Source organism: Phascolarctos cinereus, unplaced genomic scaffold (assembly GCF_003287225.1).
Source record: "Phascolarctos cinereus isolate Bilbo 61053 unplaced genomic scaffold, phaCin_HiC Scaffold_4;HRSCAF=312, whole genome shotgun sequence".
Taxonomy (NCBI): Eukaryota; Metazoa; Chordata; class Mammalia; order Diprotodontia; family Phascolarctidae; genus Phascolarctos; species Phascolarctos cinereus.
This window is the reverse complement of record NW_027555847.1, coordinates 78,222,269-78,241,473: the sequence shown is the minus strand read 5'-3', so window position 1 is coordinate 78,241,473 and position 19,205 is coordinate 78,222,269. Positions and strand designations below refer to the sequence as shown.

General features: G+C 38.3%; 1 protein-coding gene across 1 annotated transcript in view; it reads right to left on the bottom strand.

The window, feature by feature from the left end:
* Positions 1-19,205, bottom strand: part of TNS3 (tensin 3) — a 425,395-nt gene that overhangs the window by 26,847 nt on the left and 379,343 nt on the right. Inside the window, 4 exon segments of the mRNA XM_020977772.2 lie at positions 1,172-1,303; positions 5,784-5,870; positions 6,569-7,212; positions 8,692-8,860. Of these exon segments, the coding sequence (XP_020833431.1) occupies positions 1,172-1,303; positions 5,784-5,870; positions 6,569-7,212; positions 8,692-8,860 (1,032 nt within the window).

Sequence of the window (19,205 nt, the reverse complement as noted above, 5' to 3'; positions counted from 1 at the left end):
TCCAGCGTCCCTCCACCTAATGAAACATTTCCTGATCCACCCCAATATAAGCTTTGGTCAAAAGGACACCTTTGATTTATTATCTTATTATCAGGAAAGATACGTCTTGATTAATGGACATGTGAGTAAAAACTCACCTAAACAGCTAAACCTATGCATTACCAGATTATGCTTCCCACCCTCCATTTGTCAACCAGTTACCAGAGCCTTCTCAATGCCTACATCTTAAATTCTTCCCTACTGCTGATTTTATAACCTACTCTTGCCTCCATTTTCCACTTCTAAATTGTGAAACCAATCAATACTTTTATGGCTACTGAAAGGGTTGAATCAATTCCTACCGTTCTACTATCTAAGCTCTAAATTTCTAAATCACAACTCTTTTCCTTCATCAACACTTTCCATTATGTGTTGTCTCTCCCTATAAGAATGTAAGCTGGTAGATTTATCTCTGTTTCTCTATCAGTATCCCCACTGGTTAACACAGTAAGCTTGATAAATGCTTTTCATTTATTCACTCGTTCTAGGCAAGCAAATATTCTTTTTTGTAATAAAATGATTCCACTGATAACCTGTAATGCTTGGTAAAACCTGATTTTTAAATGTTGGAGGGTTATAGATGCACACTATTTGAGTAGTGGAAATATATCTGAGGAATCTTTGGAAATACAGAGGAGAATTTAGGCTCCATGGCCATCTCCTGAAATTATAAGGCCCCCATATGGAACATCCTCGTTAGACACTATCTAATTATATCTTGGAAGACAGATCTTTGGAGCAAATCTCATTCTTGCTGCTTGGATCAGTGAAGCAGGGGTAAGTAAACTGAGGCTATATAGGGAAAAAAAATAGGTTTATGAAAATACATTATCAGCACAGATAAAGAATAACTCAAAGGTCCCTTAATATTATAGCACTATCTCAACAAAACAAACATAGATAAATCATCCAGGAATGTTAAAAGTAAAATACTCACTAAATCATCTATCCAAGAGCAGAGAAACCAACAGATGCATGAAAAGGACACCAGATTTAATCATGAGATTTGATTGGCTCTGAGTTAGACACAAATTTTAGCTGCTATAATTGCTTCTACATGGGACAGTGCCTTAGACCCCATCACTCAAGTCACCCTAAGGAACTTTTTCCTTTGTAAGTGAGTGCACAATACCTTTCTTATTAAGTTGTAGGACTGAAGGAGGAGGCGTAGCAACCTTCATGGCCAGGCCATAGGCTCCCCGGAAAGAGTGGCTGTCCCGAACAATGAATGAGCCTGGTTCTTTATCCTTCAGCATAGCAATAGCTGCAGGGACCATAGGAAGGAATAAAGAGACACATGTTGGCAGTCACGGACAAAGAGCTTCTTCTCTATGTCCCCATTATACCGTGAGCACTGACCCTCTCACTCACTCATTCACTCACTCCTTTCTAGAACAGCTTCAGTTCACCATATTTCAGATGCTCTGCAGTAACTATAACTTTTAAAAGAGTACATCCCTCTTCTCTCTTGTTTCCTATGAAGAAAGAGTAGAGTGGATTTGTGTTGGCACACCTGGCTTCCTACTCCAGGCACATAGACCTATACCACATGTTTTGCCTGGTAATGAAAAGGAGATGTTTTTCAAAAAGCATTGCAGTATATGTAATGTTTTCAGGTTAAAAAGTGATGGGAGTGATGAAAGGAGAAGATACGTTTTTCATCTGGGATGGGGAGGGGGGACATTTAAATATATAGAGACACACAGAAATTACCCACTCTGAATTGTACAACAAAGCACTGTTGGCCCTATTCCTTAGATACGTTTATAAAGTATTTAACTAATATTAACTATTATTCAGAAATAAAAAGCCCCACCAAACACGTTAGACCTTTCACTCAAATATTTCAAACTCACAAGGACTGTCTACACTGGATAGAGAGTGGAAAAAAGAGATGATTTAATTCAAGTTTTTCATCACAGCATGCTGATCAGAGACTTAGTAGTAAGGTTTACAATCTGCAAATCCTTTGATTCAGGCCAGATTTCTAACGAGATATTCAAAATCATCTCCTCAATTTTGCACCCACAAATTTAGTCCTTGCAGAAGTCAGAAGGAAACAAATTTAGAATGGACACATTTCTCTTTTTTATCTGTTGATTTGTCTGAAGTGAACTAAGAGATAAGACATAAAAAGTGGAAAGTTGTAGCCATGTCTTGTGCAAATCACCTTGTATGGTCCATGACAGCTGACCTTAAATAACTGGGTGATAAATACCAACATTAAAGTAACATATTTTTTTTTACAGATTTAAATAAAATTTATAATATATAAACAACAAAATTATACTATTTTTATATTATTATATCATAGATTAATATATTATATATTATTTTATTTGTTTATAAATATTTATTATTAATTAAAACTGTCTTTTTAATTTACTTAATCTGAAGTTGCATGAAAATGAAGAGAAGTAGGGTATGTGTGCATGTGTGTGTGCTGGGGTAGGGAAGAAATTAAAAACCTTGGTATATACTCTGAATGATAAAGCAAAGCAAAACAAAATAGAAGCATCTAAACCACTCACTTCTCACATCCCTGGGCTGAATGCTGGCTGAGGTTGGGGAGCTAAGTTTAAGATGGCCTAGCCAAGTTCACCAATGAGGAATGGGAACAAATTTAGGCCTGCCTCAAGCCAGACTGACTCAGGGAACACATTTCAATGCTAATTTAGTTTTATTCTTCTACAAAATAGGAGAGAGACAAGAGACACAGACATACGGACGGATGGAGACACACGGAGACACACACACACACACACACACACACACACACACACACAGAAAGAGAGAGAACATAATCCGATAAGCAATCCTAATCCCACCCATATACCTTAAAAACTGACATGCTGTTTGAGGCAATTAGCTAAAGTGGTGGTGGCAGGTGCGAGGTGGCAGGGGACTGTGTGAAGCCTTGCAGCCTCAAGATGAGCTGAACCAGCTCTGCTGCCATGAAAACATGGATGGATAGTAAACACTTGGAAAATTCAGCAGGGATTGTTAGTGTGAGTGAGGTAATGGACTTGAAAGTGCTGTGTGATGCCTCACAAAAAATTTCAGAATTAGACACTATAATCTTTTTACTTGCCTGTGGAAATCTGAGCTTTTTCAGTTTTGGAGGAAAATGTGTGTTACACAGATATTAACTATTCTTTAAAAAATTTATAGGATTCTCCTGTAAATCCATCTGAAGCAAGGGTTCTATTCTTTGGTAGACCCTTGAGAGTTTAGAAATAGCTTATTTACAGCTGGTCTTTTATAGAATCGGATTGTTTAAACTGGGTAGCTGGCTTCACCGGCCTTTTTTTTTTTAAATTTGTATCTAAGTTTTTTGTAGCTCAGTTTTACTGGCATGTGATTTTGTTTTTAAAAAAAGGTTTGAATATTATTTTTCCATCTTCTCTGTTGTCATTTCATCTTACTCAATTTTAAATTTTTTAAATTAGATTTTCCTCTCTTTTTTAATTAAGATTAATAATAATAAAAATAATAATCATCATATAACTAACATCTAGATAGCATTTACTATGTGCCAGGTACTATGCTAAGTGCTTTAAATTTATTATCTCTTTTGGGCCACACAACAACTTTGGGAGGCAGGTACTATTATTATTATTCCCATTTTACAAATGAGTGAACTGAGGCAAACAGGGATTAAGTGACTTGCCCAAGTGGACCTGAACTTAGGTTTTCCTGACTTCAGGTCCAGTGCTCTATCCACTTTACCACCTACTTGCACTTAGCTAAAGTTTTACTGATTTTCTAAGTTTCTTCAAATGAACAGCTTTAGTTTTTTGTCAATTCTATTACTATTTATCTATTTCTCCTCTAACTTTCAAAATTTCCTCTTTTGGACTTCTTGGTTTTTTAATTGTACATTGTACAGTTGGGAATCTGATACTGGTTTCTGCAGATTCCTGATTTTTAATAAAACAGAGGTATTCTGAAGCTCAGATTCCAGGGATATAGGACAAGGGATCTGCTGTTTGTTCTCACCCTTGAGTAGTTTGCCCATGACCCAAATAGGTAGGCTTGAACTTGACTGAGCATGGGAATAATCAGGAGGGGAATGAGAGTACACATATTTATCACACAAGCTGCTCGAGGGGCCATGGTATCATTTTTGAATGATTTTCTTCCACCAGAAATACACTTAAGAGGCCCATGAACTAGAACTGTAAAATAGAAGCATTTTAAATGAACTTCTTAATCCCTTTTACTCAAGACACCATTTTGTCTCAACACTGTCACTATCTTTTAAATGGCTCTCTGAATCAGAGAGCCCAGTGCACACAGGAGGCAAACAAAAGTCTGAGTAAAAATGGGATTTCATTCTTTTTCCATGAACTCCTTGGATGCTTTCATTTTCAAACTCAGCAAATCACTACATTTTTATATTTTTTATTTTTTATCATTGTCCATTGACAGGGATTTGACAAATGGAAAGCAGGAGAGACATCCTTCATTCCACTCCCTCACTGCTTCCCCTTAGGTTTCATGACAATAATGATAACATTATAAAGTATTTTAAGATTTGCCAAGCACTTTACATATGTTCATTTGAGCCTTACGACAACTGCGTGCTATCATTTTTTCCATTTCAAAGAGAAGAAAAACGAGTCTGAGGGAGGTTGAGGGACCTGCCCTGTGAATTACAGACTACCACAAGAAGTATTTTCTCCATTTTACAAATGAAGAAACTCAGGATCAGAGAGGTCAAGAAACTTGCCAATGGTCAACATAGCTACATAATTGTCAGGGCTGGAAAATGATTCTATGGGAAGGCAGTGCTCTGAGTTCAAATCTGCCTCTGATGCTGAATATCTGTGTGACTCTGGCCAAGTCATGAACCTCCCTGGGCCTGAGTCTCCTTATCTGTGAAATGAGATGGCCTCTGAGACTCCTTTCAGCTTTTAGTTTATGGTCCGATGACTTTATGACCCCAAGTGTTCCGATGTCCAGAGAGGGGCTCTTTGGGTCCCCAGGGGTGCCCCTCCACATGAATGCATAGTATCAAGACAATAAATCCACAGCTTTATTAGGAATACTTATACATAAACCTTTCAAACTTCAACATAAACATTTGTGGGTTTGCTGGGGATATATTCCCATATTTCCAATTAGATCATATGCCAAAAATAAAACAAATGCATATGACTCCTCCATTCCCAACCCTAACTATACATTTCAGCTAAATATTTTAGGAAGAAAAAAATGAAATTAAAAAGCATTCTTTTCTGCATCTCTTCTTTCTCTTTAAAAAAAAAGAGTTAAGGAAAACTGGTCAAAATATAAATAAAGAGTTGGGTAGAGATACACCTAAAAAATGATAGGAGTGGATCCACTGATCACAATTATAAGCTGTTTCAACATCAGAAGTTAGAAGTTCTCAGGGTCTCCTGGGGATTCAAAGACTAGCTCATGGGACAGAAGTCTGCATAACATATGCACATTACCCTTGCCTACTGCTCATGGCACATTCTCTCTCTCATTAGTGCTAAGCTTTCTAATAAAAGTTTAAAGATAATAGCATTTTCCCCTAGGGTAGTACAATAAAATGTAGTCCGCATTCTAATTAAACCAAGCCTATTAAATCCACATTAAGGAATCCTACCTTGATTTTCAGATGCCCAAAGGCTAAGATTTTTCTCCCCTTTTCCTGTACCTGCAAATTAAGCTAGTCTCTGGCACCAGAGATTTTGAATGTAGACAGTCGGTATTTCTTGTCTTTAATGCCATACCTTGCTCTCTTGAAATATCTGCCTTGTACCAGAACTTGGATGTGTCTTGAACAAATTTCACAGTCACAAGTTTCTCAGTTGGATTTTCTGTAAAACCAAATTAGAAAGCAGTCATTGAAAAGGTCATTTCCTGCTCTAACTTCTCGCCTCAGTCAATAAGGTTCTGATTAACTAGGAATTTAGAGTTCAACCACTGGGGTGGTAGGGGCAGTAGAGGGAAAGGGGGAGGAAAGAATACCACAATTCAAATGAGAGTCTTGGGGGAAGTACGAAATATTTTAAGAACACAAAATAAACAAACCAGCATACTTTGATTAGGAGTTTGCAAGGACCATTAAAAATCTCTTTTGAAGCTATAAAACTTGAAAATATGCACTTAGAAACTTCTTTTAAATATGGAGCTCAGCAGGACAATGATTTTGCCTGAAAGGCAAATGGAATGACTAACAAAATCTGCATTACCAACGCCTGCCACGAATCTAACTTATAGACATGCAGAAGTCAGAATAGGTTAATAGGAGGTCTTTTGGATCACCCTTTGCTGGTGGGTTGGCACCAAAGCAAGAATTACAGTTGAATCCATCTGACACTGTTGCAAAGCTTCTGAGTAATCTGGCCTATTGTCTTTTAAGTCTAATTTACACAAGAGCCAGTGAATGCATTTTTGTTTTTAATAAACATTCAAGTTGTCTTCATAAAAAGCTAATCAAACTCAGCTTGGAAGACTAAGTCATATTCAATGAGCAGAGACTACTAATCATTTGATACAAAACAATATCACCTACCTGGCAAGGGAGAGGTGCCTAAAACTTTAGAAAAGTCTGGAAGGACATTTGGGAAAGGGATGCTGATTGTACTCCCACTATGGGGGCTGGAGAAGCCGCTGGAAGACGGAGAGACAGAGCCAAAGGAGCGGTCTCCTTCAGATGTCCTCTTCTTTTCTGGAAGGGGTGGTTGAGAATGCAGAGATAAACCCGCATGCTGCAGGACTGGACTGTGCTGACTGCTGTGGCCAGGGGCCACCGTGAGAAAATTATGGGGCAAGAAGCCATTGTCAACAACTCCCGCCAGTGGGGTGACTGGTGGTTTAGATGCTCCATTGGAATTAGTCAGTAAGGTTCCTGGCTTCTCATCAGGCTGGAGGCTATTGCCAATGCTAGGCACACCAAAGTTTAGGAAGGCCCGGCCACTTGGGTTGGCCAGAATTTCTTGGGACTGTTCTGCTGGTGAGTTTTCATGACTGTTTAGATTAGAAACCTGCAGCTCCGAAGGCGGGAAATGAGACAAGAGTGAAGAATCCGGTCCTGGACTGGAAAACTCTGAACCCACGAGGAAGCCCGTGGGTCGGCTGCTCCCCATCACTGACAGCTGCGGTGAAAGAGTAGATTTGGGACTGCTCTCTAGCCATTGGTGCTCTGCTGTGGAAGGACTGTTTGAAAAGAAAACAAAAGAACAGGTAAAATGAAGAAAACATGGCAGCACCACAGGCAGCAGAAAAAGGAAATGACAAAATGTGAGTGTTAGAAGGAATCTCAATGACCAACTAGTTCAACTCCTAAGCCAAAGGAATCCTCATCGTAACATACTCGTTGTAACAGCTTCTAAGGGAGGTGACCCTACCACCTCTTGAGACAGCCTAATTTTTGGACAAATGTAAGTGCTAAGAAGTTTTTCCTCATAATCCTCCCTAAATGGCAGCTCTAATATTATTTCCTTAATACAAATCCTCCAAAGACTCCATCATCATCAACTTAATAAAGTTCAAATGCCTTAGCCTGGCACTTAATTCTATCTATAATATGGCCATCACTTACCTTCCTACTTATGTCCCAGTATACCTTCATGTACCCTGTACTAGGCAAACTTATGGCTTCTCAGACACACCCAAGCTTTCCTGGTTCCGGACTTTGTTGACACCATTCCTTCTGCCTAGAATGACTTCCTTGGTCATTTCTGTTGCTAAAATCCTTTGTACTTTCTCTAAGACATATTCCTTAATCCTCATATCCAGAAGGTAACCTCTCTTCTTTAAATTCCCATAATCCCCTGTACTCTAATAAACCCTTGTAAAATGCTATGTGCCATGCTAATTTTTATACAGTTTCTTATTTCTGCTTTAAGACTGTAAATTTCTTGGAGGCTGGATGGGGGGGGAATCATTCATTTTAAAATTTTTTATTTATTTCTTTTTTAGTGTTAATTGTGCAGGTAATCACTGTGTATTTGTTGAGTCATTTAGTGAATGAATGCAACTCCATATGATTCTTACCACCACTCTGTGAGGTAGGTAGGACAGTAAATGACTCCATTTGACAGATTAAAAAACTGAGGCACAGTTTTCTATTTCATCTGTGTCGTGCCCAAGGTCATTCATTTAGTGGTTGTCAGGATAAAGCCCAAATTTCCTGATCTCTAGCCTAGCAATCTTTTTACTCTATTCACCTTTGCTAGGGCAAGAGGTCTGATCCCTCTACTGGAATATAGCTAATCGTACTGATTTGGCCATTCTCCATAAGAAGCTCCTGCTTTGTGACCAATGGAGTCTGTGATCACGGAAGATAATGTAGATAAATGGCCAATGAAGGGACTGACACCACGCCCATAGCCCCCACTAGCATGATATTTTAACTAAAAGCTACCAAGTCATGGTCAAAGCGGTATCGCAGCACTAATTTCCCCAAATTCACTATTAATATTTCAGTAACAGATTTTAGTAATGAGTATTATATGGTAATATGAATGATAACAAAGCCTTCTTTAGTTAAAATGCTTCATTTAGCTCATGAATACATTCAGAGAAAAACAGAGGCAACTGTAATTCAATTTGAAAATCAATTCCTCTATTTCCCGACTCAAAGCCCATTTCTTTGAGGGGAATAGGTGATATTTGCCAACAAGCTCTGCCTACCTCTCGCCTCTCTGGAGGGGGCTGTTGCTTGAAGCCGTACAGGCAGATGGAAAGGTCCGTTGACAAGGAGTTGTTGGCCTCTCAGACCGAAACAGAGCAGGGTTTGTTCCAATTGGGCTGTCTGACATCACCACTGAGTGATTAAGGCCCTCAGTGTAACTCCGAGGTTCTACAAGGAAGAAGAAAAAAAACAAACACAAACAGACTTTAGTCAAAGCTGGTAGGAAAATTTCTAATAAATGGTCTGTACTTCAGAAATTATAACCCCTTTATAAATGAAATACCTGACAGTCTGGCAGTTTTATGAAGACCACAGATATACTATCCAATTACAACATGGTGCATGGAAAGACGTGCTCCTTGTTCACCTGGTCATTTATACAAGGTTAAGTGAAAAAAAAAAATCCCCGGTTGTCTGCCTCATCTCCAGACTTGTCAGATTTCAAAAGCAGAGAGAAAATCATTGATGTTGACCTTCAATCCTATCTCCAGGTATACATCTGATTTACTTTTGTCTCCTAAGATTTTAGTAGATAACTCACATTTGCTTTGCACTTTAGAACTGATGAGGTATTTTTCTCTGATTGATGAGCAAAGTAAAGATGAAAGAGGTCAATTACTGAAAGGCCTATCATGGGGAGGAACAAATCTTATTCATCTTAGCCCCAGAAATCAGAACTAAGAGTAATTAGTAGAAGTGGTTCAGAGGCCCACTTACAGCATTTGATAGGAAAACAAAATAAAACTAAACGAACCCAAAACCAAAAACCAGTTCCTAACCAAGAGAGTGACAGAAATATACAATGAGCTGCCTTGGGCAGTGCACTGGAGGGCTTTTGCCAGAAGCCCAATGATCATTTGGGGAGATACTGTAAAGGGGATGCATGGTAAGGTGCAGCCTCACTAGGCCCTGAGGTCCTTTGCAATTCTAAGATTCAATGGGAAATTTCCCAGTGTCACATACTAGTACATCTTGAAGCCAAAATCTAAACTTAGGGTTCTTTGTTCTACAGAAATATCTCCTCCTATCTTTCTCCTCCTCCTCCATCCCCCAACTCTGTAGAGAAGAGAAAAACATGAACACACAGTGTCATTGATTCATCTGGCTTCTTTTCAAGCTGCTTCTTGGGTGGGATTATTAAAGAAATTTAATTTGATTTCTACTATTTGGGTAGCTTAAGCAGATTTCTCAATTGACAAAATGAAGTGTCAGAAACATGGGCAGCATTTTATTTCTAAATATAAACTCAAAAAAATCTATATCTATGCAAAATTACAGTGAAAAGATTCAGACTTTATTTTGTTGAACTCAGATCAATGATGGCCAGCAAGAGGCCTTTTTCTGAGAGAGATCTGCAAGTATATTATACACCTTTTTCTGATACTTCTAATCTGATTTTTACGGGCAGCTAGGTGGCACCAGTGGAATAGAGTGCGGGGCCGGAAGTCATGAAGACCTAAGTTCAAATCCACTCTCAGACACTTCTTAGCCATGTGACCCTGGGAAAGTCACTTAACTCTGTTTGCCTCAGTTTGCTCATCTGTAAAATGAGCTGGAGAAGGAAAATGGCAGACCACTCCTGTATCTTTGCTAAGAAAATCCCAAATGGGGTCACAAAGAATCAGACATGACTGAAAAACGACTAAAAAACAACAAATCTGATTCTTGACCAATACCTATTCTTACCCATTTCATTTTTCTTAAAGAACAACTTTTTTTTTTCTGCATCTTAGATACAGTCCACATTTGGTACTACAGAAAATGGGTGCTACGATAAACACAGTCATCCTTTACCAGTTGAAAGACACATCATTCCAACTGAATGTTATTTGGCTAACGGACTCAAGAATTTAGTAATTCTTGGAAATGCTCAGCTGTACCTGAATACAAGACCCTCAGATTTCAGGAAGCTTTCAGGTGGAAAATCTCAAAGGGACCTTGCAAGCCTATCAAGCTCACCATTCTTATCTTATAAGAGGGGAAACTGAAACCCATAGAAATTGAATCACTTGCCCAAACTAACATAGGCTGTAGAATGCAAAGCCAAGGAATGAAACCAGTGTCCTCTGATTCCACATCTCATGCACCTTCTACTATATTACTTTGCCTCTCCACAGATGAGTTTAGGATTAAAGTGTACAGACTTCAAATTTTGAAAAAATCATCAAGGAAAGATGAAACCAGACCATTCCAACAAATCATGGAACTATCAAACTGAGAGGTTAAGAAAGGACATACTTTCACACACAGATACCTTTATGCATATGGGCACCATTATTATCTGAACTTCAAAATCTAGTTTATATTAAAATGACTGTCTTCTTTTTTCAATATAGGAAATATTTTAATATAAAGCATGAGATAAATATGATAATGTAATCAGAAAATCCTATGTCATTCTATAGGGAAAGTTAATTATATTTCCTGATGTTAGTATTTTAATAAATATTCTAATTTTTTTCTGTGTATTGATAAAGTTATATTTTTGTTTTGTGGAAACACTACAATCTCTGAAGTACTTAATTTGAGGGCAATGGATAGGTTCATTGTGAATATGAGCAGGCCAGCACATTAGATTCAAGGAATTACACAGGAGAAATAGTTTAAAGGATGAAATCAAAGAAATATGCGAATGGAAAAAATGGGTAATACAATAAAACTGAGAACTGATGGACAACTTTCCCTCTCCAATTGTATTCATGCAATGCTAACTGAACATGAGAAAGCCTGCTAGCCCTTTCAGTAAAGCAGCTTGCAAAATTTTGGGCGTGTATGAAAGAGCTCTGCATTGAGTGGTAGGCATATCTGCTAATGGGAGCTATATTCTTATCTATGAAGTTTCAGACTGTCTAGAGTATTTCAGAGGGTTTTTTTAATAGAAATGCAATAAAATTCCTAACGTAACAACTTTGTGAACAGTGAACGAGTCAAGACATTTCAAAAAGCTTCACAGCTCAGGCACATGAAATCAGGCTGGATAAAGAATCACCAAATATACTTTACAAAACAATGGTCCTACCATGGCAGCAGAAGATTATATTACATCACCTAGAATTTCACTAAAGGTAAAAGGGGCTGGGAGAATAATTACAAAGAAGGATGATTGTAGAAGGCTATTGGATCAGACAGCATCCCAGCATAAGGATACTTAACAGAATGTCTTGTTAGTGCCTTATGTCTAAATCTGGGGTCTGGATGCAGGTTACACAGATTCCTTAATTAGCAAAGACAGCAAAAGCAATTATAATTTATTGAAAGTCCGTAGCAAGCTGAGGCAGAAATAGGATTTGAACTGATAAGTACAAAAGGAGGATGGAATGTCTCAGCAGTGGGAAGTCAAATCACTGGAGCCCAGCCCCTTACATCAGTCCAGTCACCCTGACATTTACAATGCATGGGAAAGGCAAAGTAGGGTGCCTGTCTCATAGTATGAATGGCCCAGGTTCAAGCCTCAACTCTAACACATCCAGACAATAGGACCAGACAATTCACTGAATCTCTTCCTGTCCAGGTAACTCTCTAAGGATAGAAGTTCCAGATTTACTTAGGTGGAGAAAGTTTCTGATCTGAGAAAGGCATGCTCCTCCTTAACCTCCCCCATGAAATCACAGAGCTGGAGAAGAGAAGAAAAACAAATAAAGAAAATGCAAAAATAAATGCACTATTCTATAAAAAGAACCAGGGATATGCAATACTATAAAACTTATAAAGAGTGGATTTATATCTTATCTAAAGCACCAAGGTGAAAAATATCTAGTAACATGAACTTTTATGGGACTAGTTTCTTCTCAGGACTCAAAACTAAGTTTTGTTCTCAGGCTAGTGATGTTCTCTTGTCACAAGATTACCTTCTCACTTTCAACCCTTGCACAAATGGCTAAGCTGTTATGTTACTGGGGTTTTATTTATTTATTACTTATTATTACAGCTTACATTTATGGAATACTTACACCATGGTTATGAAGCACTGTCCCTAGAACAACTCTATGAAGTCAAATGGGCAAGTATTATCACTGATCCCATTTTACAAATGAAAACAGTGGGGTGACATGATCAAAAACACAGAGCTAGAATGTGGAAGATCCAAGACATGATTCCAGTCTGCTGTTCTTTTTGGCACACTGTCTCTTGGACAGGAGATGGGGACTGGATCTGTGATTTCATTGGTATGGGGGAAATCCAGGTGAGGAAACTCCCTCTGCCAGTGCAAGTATGTACCCTCTCTGCTACAGCCACAGAGAATTGTCTAGATCACTGACAGGGTAAGTGACTTGTCCAGTGTCCCAATGCCAATATGTGTTGGAGGCAGGACTTGCCTTTCCGACTTTACTCTTAAAATGGTCCTCAATTATTGACAATTCACTTTAAATCTTTTCAGCTTCAGAACCCTGAACCTGTGAAAGAATATGGAACAGGAGATGTAGGTTTGAAACCTAGTATTGATACTTAATAGCTATATGACAATATATCAGTCACTTTACCTTACTAGGATTGTGTTCATAATTTGGAAAATGGGAATCAACTTGTTATCTTCCTTACAAGGTATTTGGAAAAAGTGCTTTGTAGACCATAATGTAGTATAGAAATGTGAGCTATTCAACTGGGCTATGTGATTAGATACATTGCTTATTCTTTTGCCACTAACTTTGCTCCCATCAAAATCTAGAGGTAAATAGCTAGGAGATACCACTGGAAATTATTAAAACATTATAAGTATCACCTGCAATATGTAGGTTCTTAGTAAACCAGCTTTATTTGTTCTGTACATAAAATATATTCAATAGGAATAGTCTATTATAGATTATATAATAGGGAGACCCTTAGGAATGGGTGTAGCAGATGAATACTAGTTACCAAATGGAGAATACCTCTACTACCGGAATCTAGTTTGGATTTGGTCAAACTTTTAAAGTACAACTGACATCTATACGACACAAATTATTTTCAAAAATTGGTAAAGAAAGCACCCTATTAAACTCCTTTAATGAAACAAATGAAGTACTAATATCTAACCCAAGAAGGGATAAACTATAGACAACTAAATGGCAAATACAGAGAAACATGAGAAAACTTCCATGAATTGATACAAAGAGAAGCAAGAAGAGCCAGGAAAACAACATGCAAAAACAGCAACTAAAGAACCATCAAGGGGCAGCTAGATGGTGCAGTGGATAGAGTGCTGGCCCTGAAGTCAAGAGGACCTGAGTTCAAATCCGGCCTCAGACCGAACACTTGACACTTACTAGCTATGTGACCCTGGACAAGTCACTCAACCCCAATTGCCCAAAACAAACAAACAACAAAAACAACAAAAAACAAAACATCAAAAATGAATGTTACAAATTTACAAAGAACAAATTTGGTTCGATCAATGAAGTTTTAAATGAAGATTTTGCAGTGCTGGTGTTAGTGTGGTCTACAGATGTAGAGCATTGCATATAAATAATATCAGATTTTTTTGATATATCGACAGGCTTTGAGGGTTTTTTTTTCTCTTCTATTTTTTCTTCTTTTAAAATTCTTTGTTATAAAGGAATACTGGGGAAGGGGCGAAGATTAAAAAAAGATATCAATTAAAAAAGCAGTAGGAGAGAGGGATTTAGAAAACTGCATGATAAGATTTAAAGACTGAAAGATCCTTGAATTCTAAAATGAATACTGTTTATTAAAGAAAGTGAATATGCAGAAGCCAAATCCAAGTTCTAGTTTGTTCCTGTTATCACAGGACTTGTCCTAGAACTAGCAGGGAAAGCACTTCCCCTGAAAACATGGCTTTGTTTATAAATTCAATTAGCAACCCTGAGTAGCTCTGTAAACCCATAAGCCCTATATAAATGCAGGCTATTATGATTACTGTGGCACTGCTCTATTCTTTTTTGTCAGAGAATACTCCCACTCCTATCCTCTATTCTTAACCCTTTAAATGTAGCAATGAAACTTGCCTACGGAATCATGGTTCAGAGTTGCCATTCCCCTGGGATAAAACTGTAACAGCATCTATTTGATATTTCAGGAGGTAGTAAAGAACACTGGCTTTGGAGTCAGAGGACATGGATTCATATTCCAGATTAGTCACTTACTATGTGAGTAATTTTTGGCTTCACTCTCTCTGACTCAATTTCCTCAGCTGCAAAATAAAGGGGGGAGAGGGAAGCTGGACTAGATGACTGAGCAGATCTCTTCCAGCTCTAAAGCTGTGGTCCTGTGACCTGCTGGGCTTCTGTCCTTTTATGTGTCCAAAAAGCTAAAAGGTAACTACTGTATAGCACAGTGGTTCATAAATTTGTCTTGGTTTTATGATACAGAATACAGAACTAGTGAAGTGTATTTTTCATAGGCAGAAATGAAATAAGTGTTTTTTCCATATTATATAATTCAGAACAACACAGTAACTGTCACATTCATTTCTTCAATGCAGACTTCCTGGGGGCCATTGCTCCAGGGATTAAGAATTCTTGGAATGTTTCAGCAACAGCTCTGGCACAGAGTTTGGAAAACAGAGATTCAAAATCATGGAGAAATAATGAAGCTAAATGGGTCACGATAACAGATAGCTGAAACACTAGGGGAAAGGATTAAACTCATAATTTTCTGTAAACTTGTGAGTAATGAGGATGCCTTTCTATAGAGCCTTTGGTCCCATGAAATACTTCCCATATAATATCTCTTTTGAGTCCAGTTGTACTAATACTTTGATCCCCATTTTCGCAGAAAAAGGCTTGGGGAAGTAAAGAGATATGCTCATACTACTAGTATCAGAGACAGGATTGAAACTCAGGCAATACATAACAAAGGTCTCCTACTTTTTTCCACTACATCATCAAGGATTTGTTGCTTTTCACTTTTTTTTTTCCTATTTAATAAATATAAGTGGCAAACAAAACAACAAGAATAACATTCAGGAAATGTTCGTTGACAACTTATTTAGTTCACTGTTGTTTTAGGGAAAATAAAACTTTTCCTACCTCACAGTGGCTACAGTAATGGTAGATACACATGGAGCTCAAATGTTTTTGGTGATAATCCAGTTTTATGAGTTTAAAAAGGTCACGAGATATCTGAGTCTTTGATGGTGAAATCTAACAGGGGAGGTAAATGCCAGAGTTGATATATTTGGAGAAGTGCTCTGTAAGCTTAAAATGAGAGAAGGAAAAAGCAAGGGAAGAATATACTCTCTCCATATTAAAGTTCTTTCTACCATTTATCTTTTTTTGGTGCCCCTTGGTAATTAAGCAGTGGGGAAAAAAAGACACTCTGAATCAATACATGTAAAGTGTTTTCCATGCACACCCTAATTTATCCTGTGGCTCTGGTTTTCTCTTACTCTTCCTAAACAGTCCCTTGGGTCCACAGAATCTATTATTTTGGGCTGGTTTCCATCCCATAGGAAGGATTAAAGACCTTAACGAGATGCTATGCTCAGAATAATTTGTACTCTGTTCAGGCTGGGTAGACTGGATCAGATCTTGGGCCCTTTAACAGATGGTTAGCTGGGTTGGGTTTTTGCCTCCTCACTATGAAGCCGCATTACACACAAGTGGTTATTTTCCATTCTCTCCTGCTGTTGCTGCAGTAGTATTCACAGACTGTTCCCCAGCTCTGACTGAAGAAAGTACAATGTTCCTCAGTATTCATCAAGCAATTCTTAAGTCCCTTAGCAGCGCTCTCTCTCCTCCCATGTGGCTCTGCCCCCAGCCCAGTAACTGCCATGTGGAGACAATCAAGAGGGGTTTCATCTCTCCCTCCCACACCTGGGAATCTCAGGAATTTCTATTACAGCCATTTCTCTGTTCCTGCTTCCCTCTCAGTATCTTTGCCCAGGCCAAGGCTGAAAGAGCTTTTCCAAAAGATCTATTTTTTTTTCAGCCAACTTACTGTGTGAAATTTTGTGGAAAGATTTTAAATTGCTTTCTATCTTCCTCTTTTTTTCTTAAAAGAGGAACCACAAACATGTGGATTTAGTCCACAAACATTCATTAAGCACCTACTATGTGCCAGGCACTGTGCTAACTGCTGGGGGATACAAAGAAAGGCTAAAAAAAAAATAGTCCCTGCCCTCAAATAGCTCTCAGTCTACTGGAGGAGACAATAGGCAAACAACCATTTACAAACAAGCTGTATGCAGGATAAATTGGAGATCATCTTGGGTGTGGGTGTGGGTGTGGGTGTGGGAGCATTAATATTAACATGGACCAGTCAAGCCTTCTTGTAGAAAGCGAGATTTTAGCTGGGCCTTAAAGGAAGCCAGTATTCAAGATTATTTAAAAATAATAATAGTAATAATAATAATAATAATAATAATAAGCTGCAGCCTTGCTATACCGCCATTTACTGAGCACCCAGAAATCAGCATAAGTTGGGGGCCACTAGGGAATGGGTAGGGCCTTCAATTCAACTCAACAAACATTTTACCAGGGTTTGTTGAGTGCTTATTATGGAAGAGACACTGGACTAGCTGCTAGAAATACAAAGAAGGAAAAAAAATTGCAACAATCCAAAAGGAAGCAAGCAACATTTTTACAAAAAAAAAAAGCATATTTAAGATATCTGTTGTTGTTTAGTCATTTTCAGTCTTGCCCAATTATTTATGACCCCTTTTGGGGTTTTCTCGGCAAAGACACACTGGAGTGGTTTGCTATTTCCTTCTCGAACTCATTTTACAGATGAGGTACTGAGGCAAACAAACTGACTTGCCTAGGGTCACACAGCTAATAAGCATCTGAAGCCAGATTTGAACTCAGAAAGATGAGTCTTCCTGACTCCAGGACTGACACTCTATCCACTGCGCCACCTAGTTGCCTTATGGAAAATATAGGGGTAGGAAATAGACCTGTCCTTTCACTGGTATTGGGAACTCCCAGGTGTGGAAGTTCATTCTACCAATAAAGGTTGCCATCATCTGTATCGTATAGACTTAGAGTTTTATAGCTTATAGTCTTGCCAGTCCACGGTCACGTAGTCAGAGGCAGGATTTGACCCTTGGCCTTTCTAGCTTCAAGATCAATCTCCACTACACCGTGCCATTTCTCAAAATTGCCTATAAAGAGAGCAATAGGATTTTGAGTTAGAAGGATCAGTAAAGATCACGTAACACAATGCCCTCATTTTACAGAAAAGGAGAATGAAACTCAGAGAATGTAAGTCATTTGCCCACTGTCACGTGCCTGAGAAAGGATTTAAATCTAGGGTTTTTTGCTTCCAATCCCACTATACTGCACAGTCTTCACTGAAAGGACCTAATTATAAATCACTTTCAATTATAAGGTAGTCTAGACCTCAAGGGCAACGCTACCACGAAGCTATGAGTATATGCTATTTTTTCCCTCCCAATTACTACATGAGGCCTTTTTCCCCCCTATATGAGGCCTTTTTTGATTCTCCCAGTTGTTAGTGCCGTCCCCAAATCCAAAATTACTTTGTACTTTTTTGGCATATATTTAACTGCATACATTTTGTTTCTGCTCAGTTCCTTAAAGGAAGAGATGGCTTAGCATCCTCCCGGCCCAATGGTAGGGGCTTGCTAAATACATTCTAAATTTAACTGAATTTGCTAAGTTAGGGCAGAAAAATTCTGTGCCAAGTGTGACTTTATACTATTTTCTATTAGAGACACTAATCTTCAATCCCCACTTGGATGAAGATTCTACCTTCTGATATGTTTGTCTCGATATTGGACTATTCCAGAAGCTAAGTCAGTTCAGAAGGACCTAAAAAGTAAGATGCATTTTTATCTTTTCTGAATGCAAGACCTTCTCTGTATCTCAGCAACATCTGCAATGTTGATGCTATATTTATTATTGTTTCTAAATATATCTTTCATTCCTTCTCCTGAGACAGTATAATATAACAGAAGGACCACTGACCTAAGTATCAGGGAACCTAGGTTCTATCATTGTCTCTTTGCTATCAACTCTCTTCCTTCGACTTGGGATACACCATTAAACCTCACTGTACCTTGGCTCCTCATCTGTTAAAGGACTGGTTAAACTAAATTCTGTTTAAAGCTCTAAAATTCTATGTCCCTATCAGTAAGAAACAAGAATCATATAGGACTCAACAGTAAGGTGAATTTTTAAAATATCTAACCTCTCACCCCCATCATTTATATACCTGCAACAGAATAAAATAAAGCAACACATAATAGAAAGAAGATCTGGAAAAAGAAGACTGGATTTGAATCCCACCTCACATACTTATTAGTTACCCTAAGCAGATCATTTAAACCTCTCTCAGACTCAGTTTCCTCATCCATAAAATGAAGATAATCATTCCTGGACTATTTGTACTTTGTAGGATTTCTTGAAGTGAAGCATTATATAAAAGTGAGCAATTTTTACCTATTTCAGTGAGGTGGCCATTCCCTCCACCAACATGAAAAGAAGCTCCTCCATAACTTGGTCAATAGTATTCAAGAGTTCTTGTGGCCAATTCGGTGATGATTAGTTAGGCTGGTCCCTGGATGGTAGTCCATCACCAGGCCAGTGACTGAAATCTTTACAGCTTGGTAGGACCT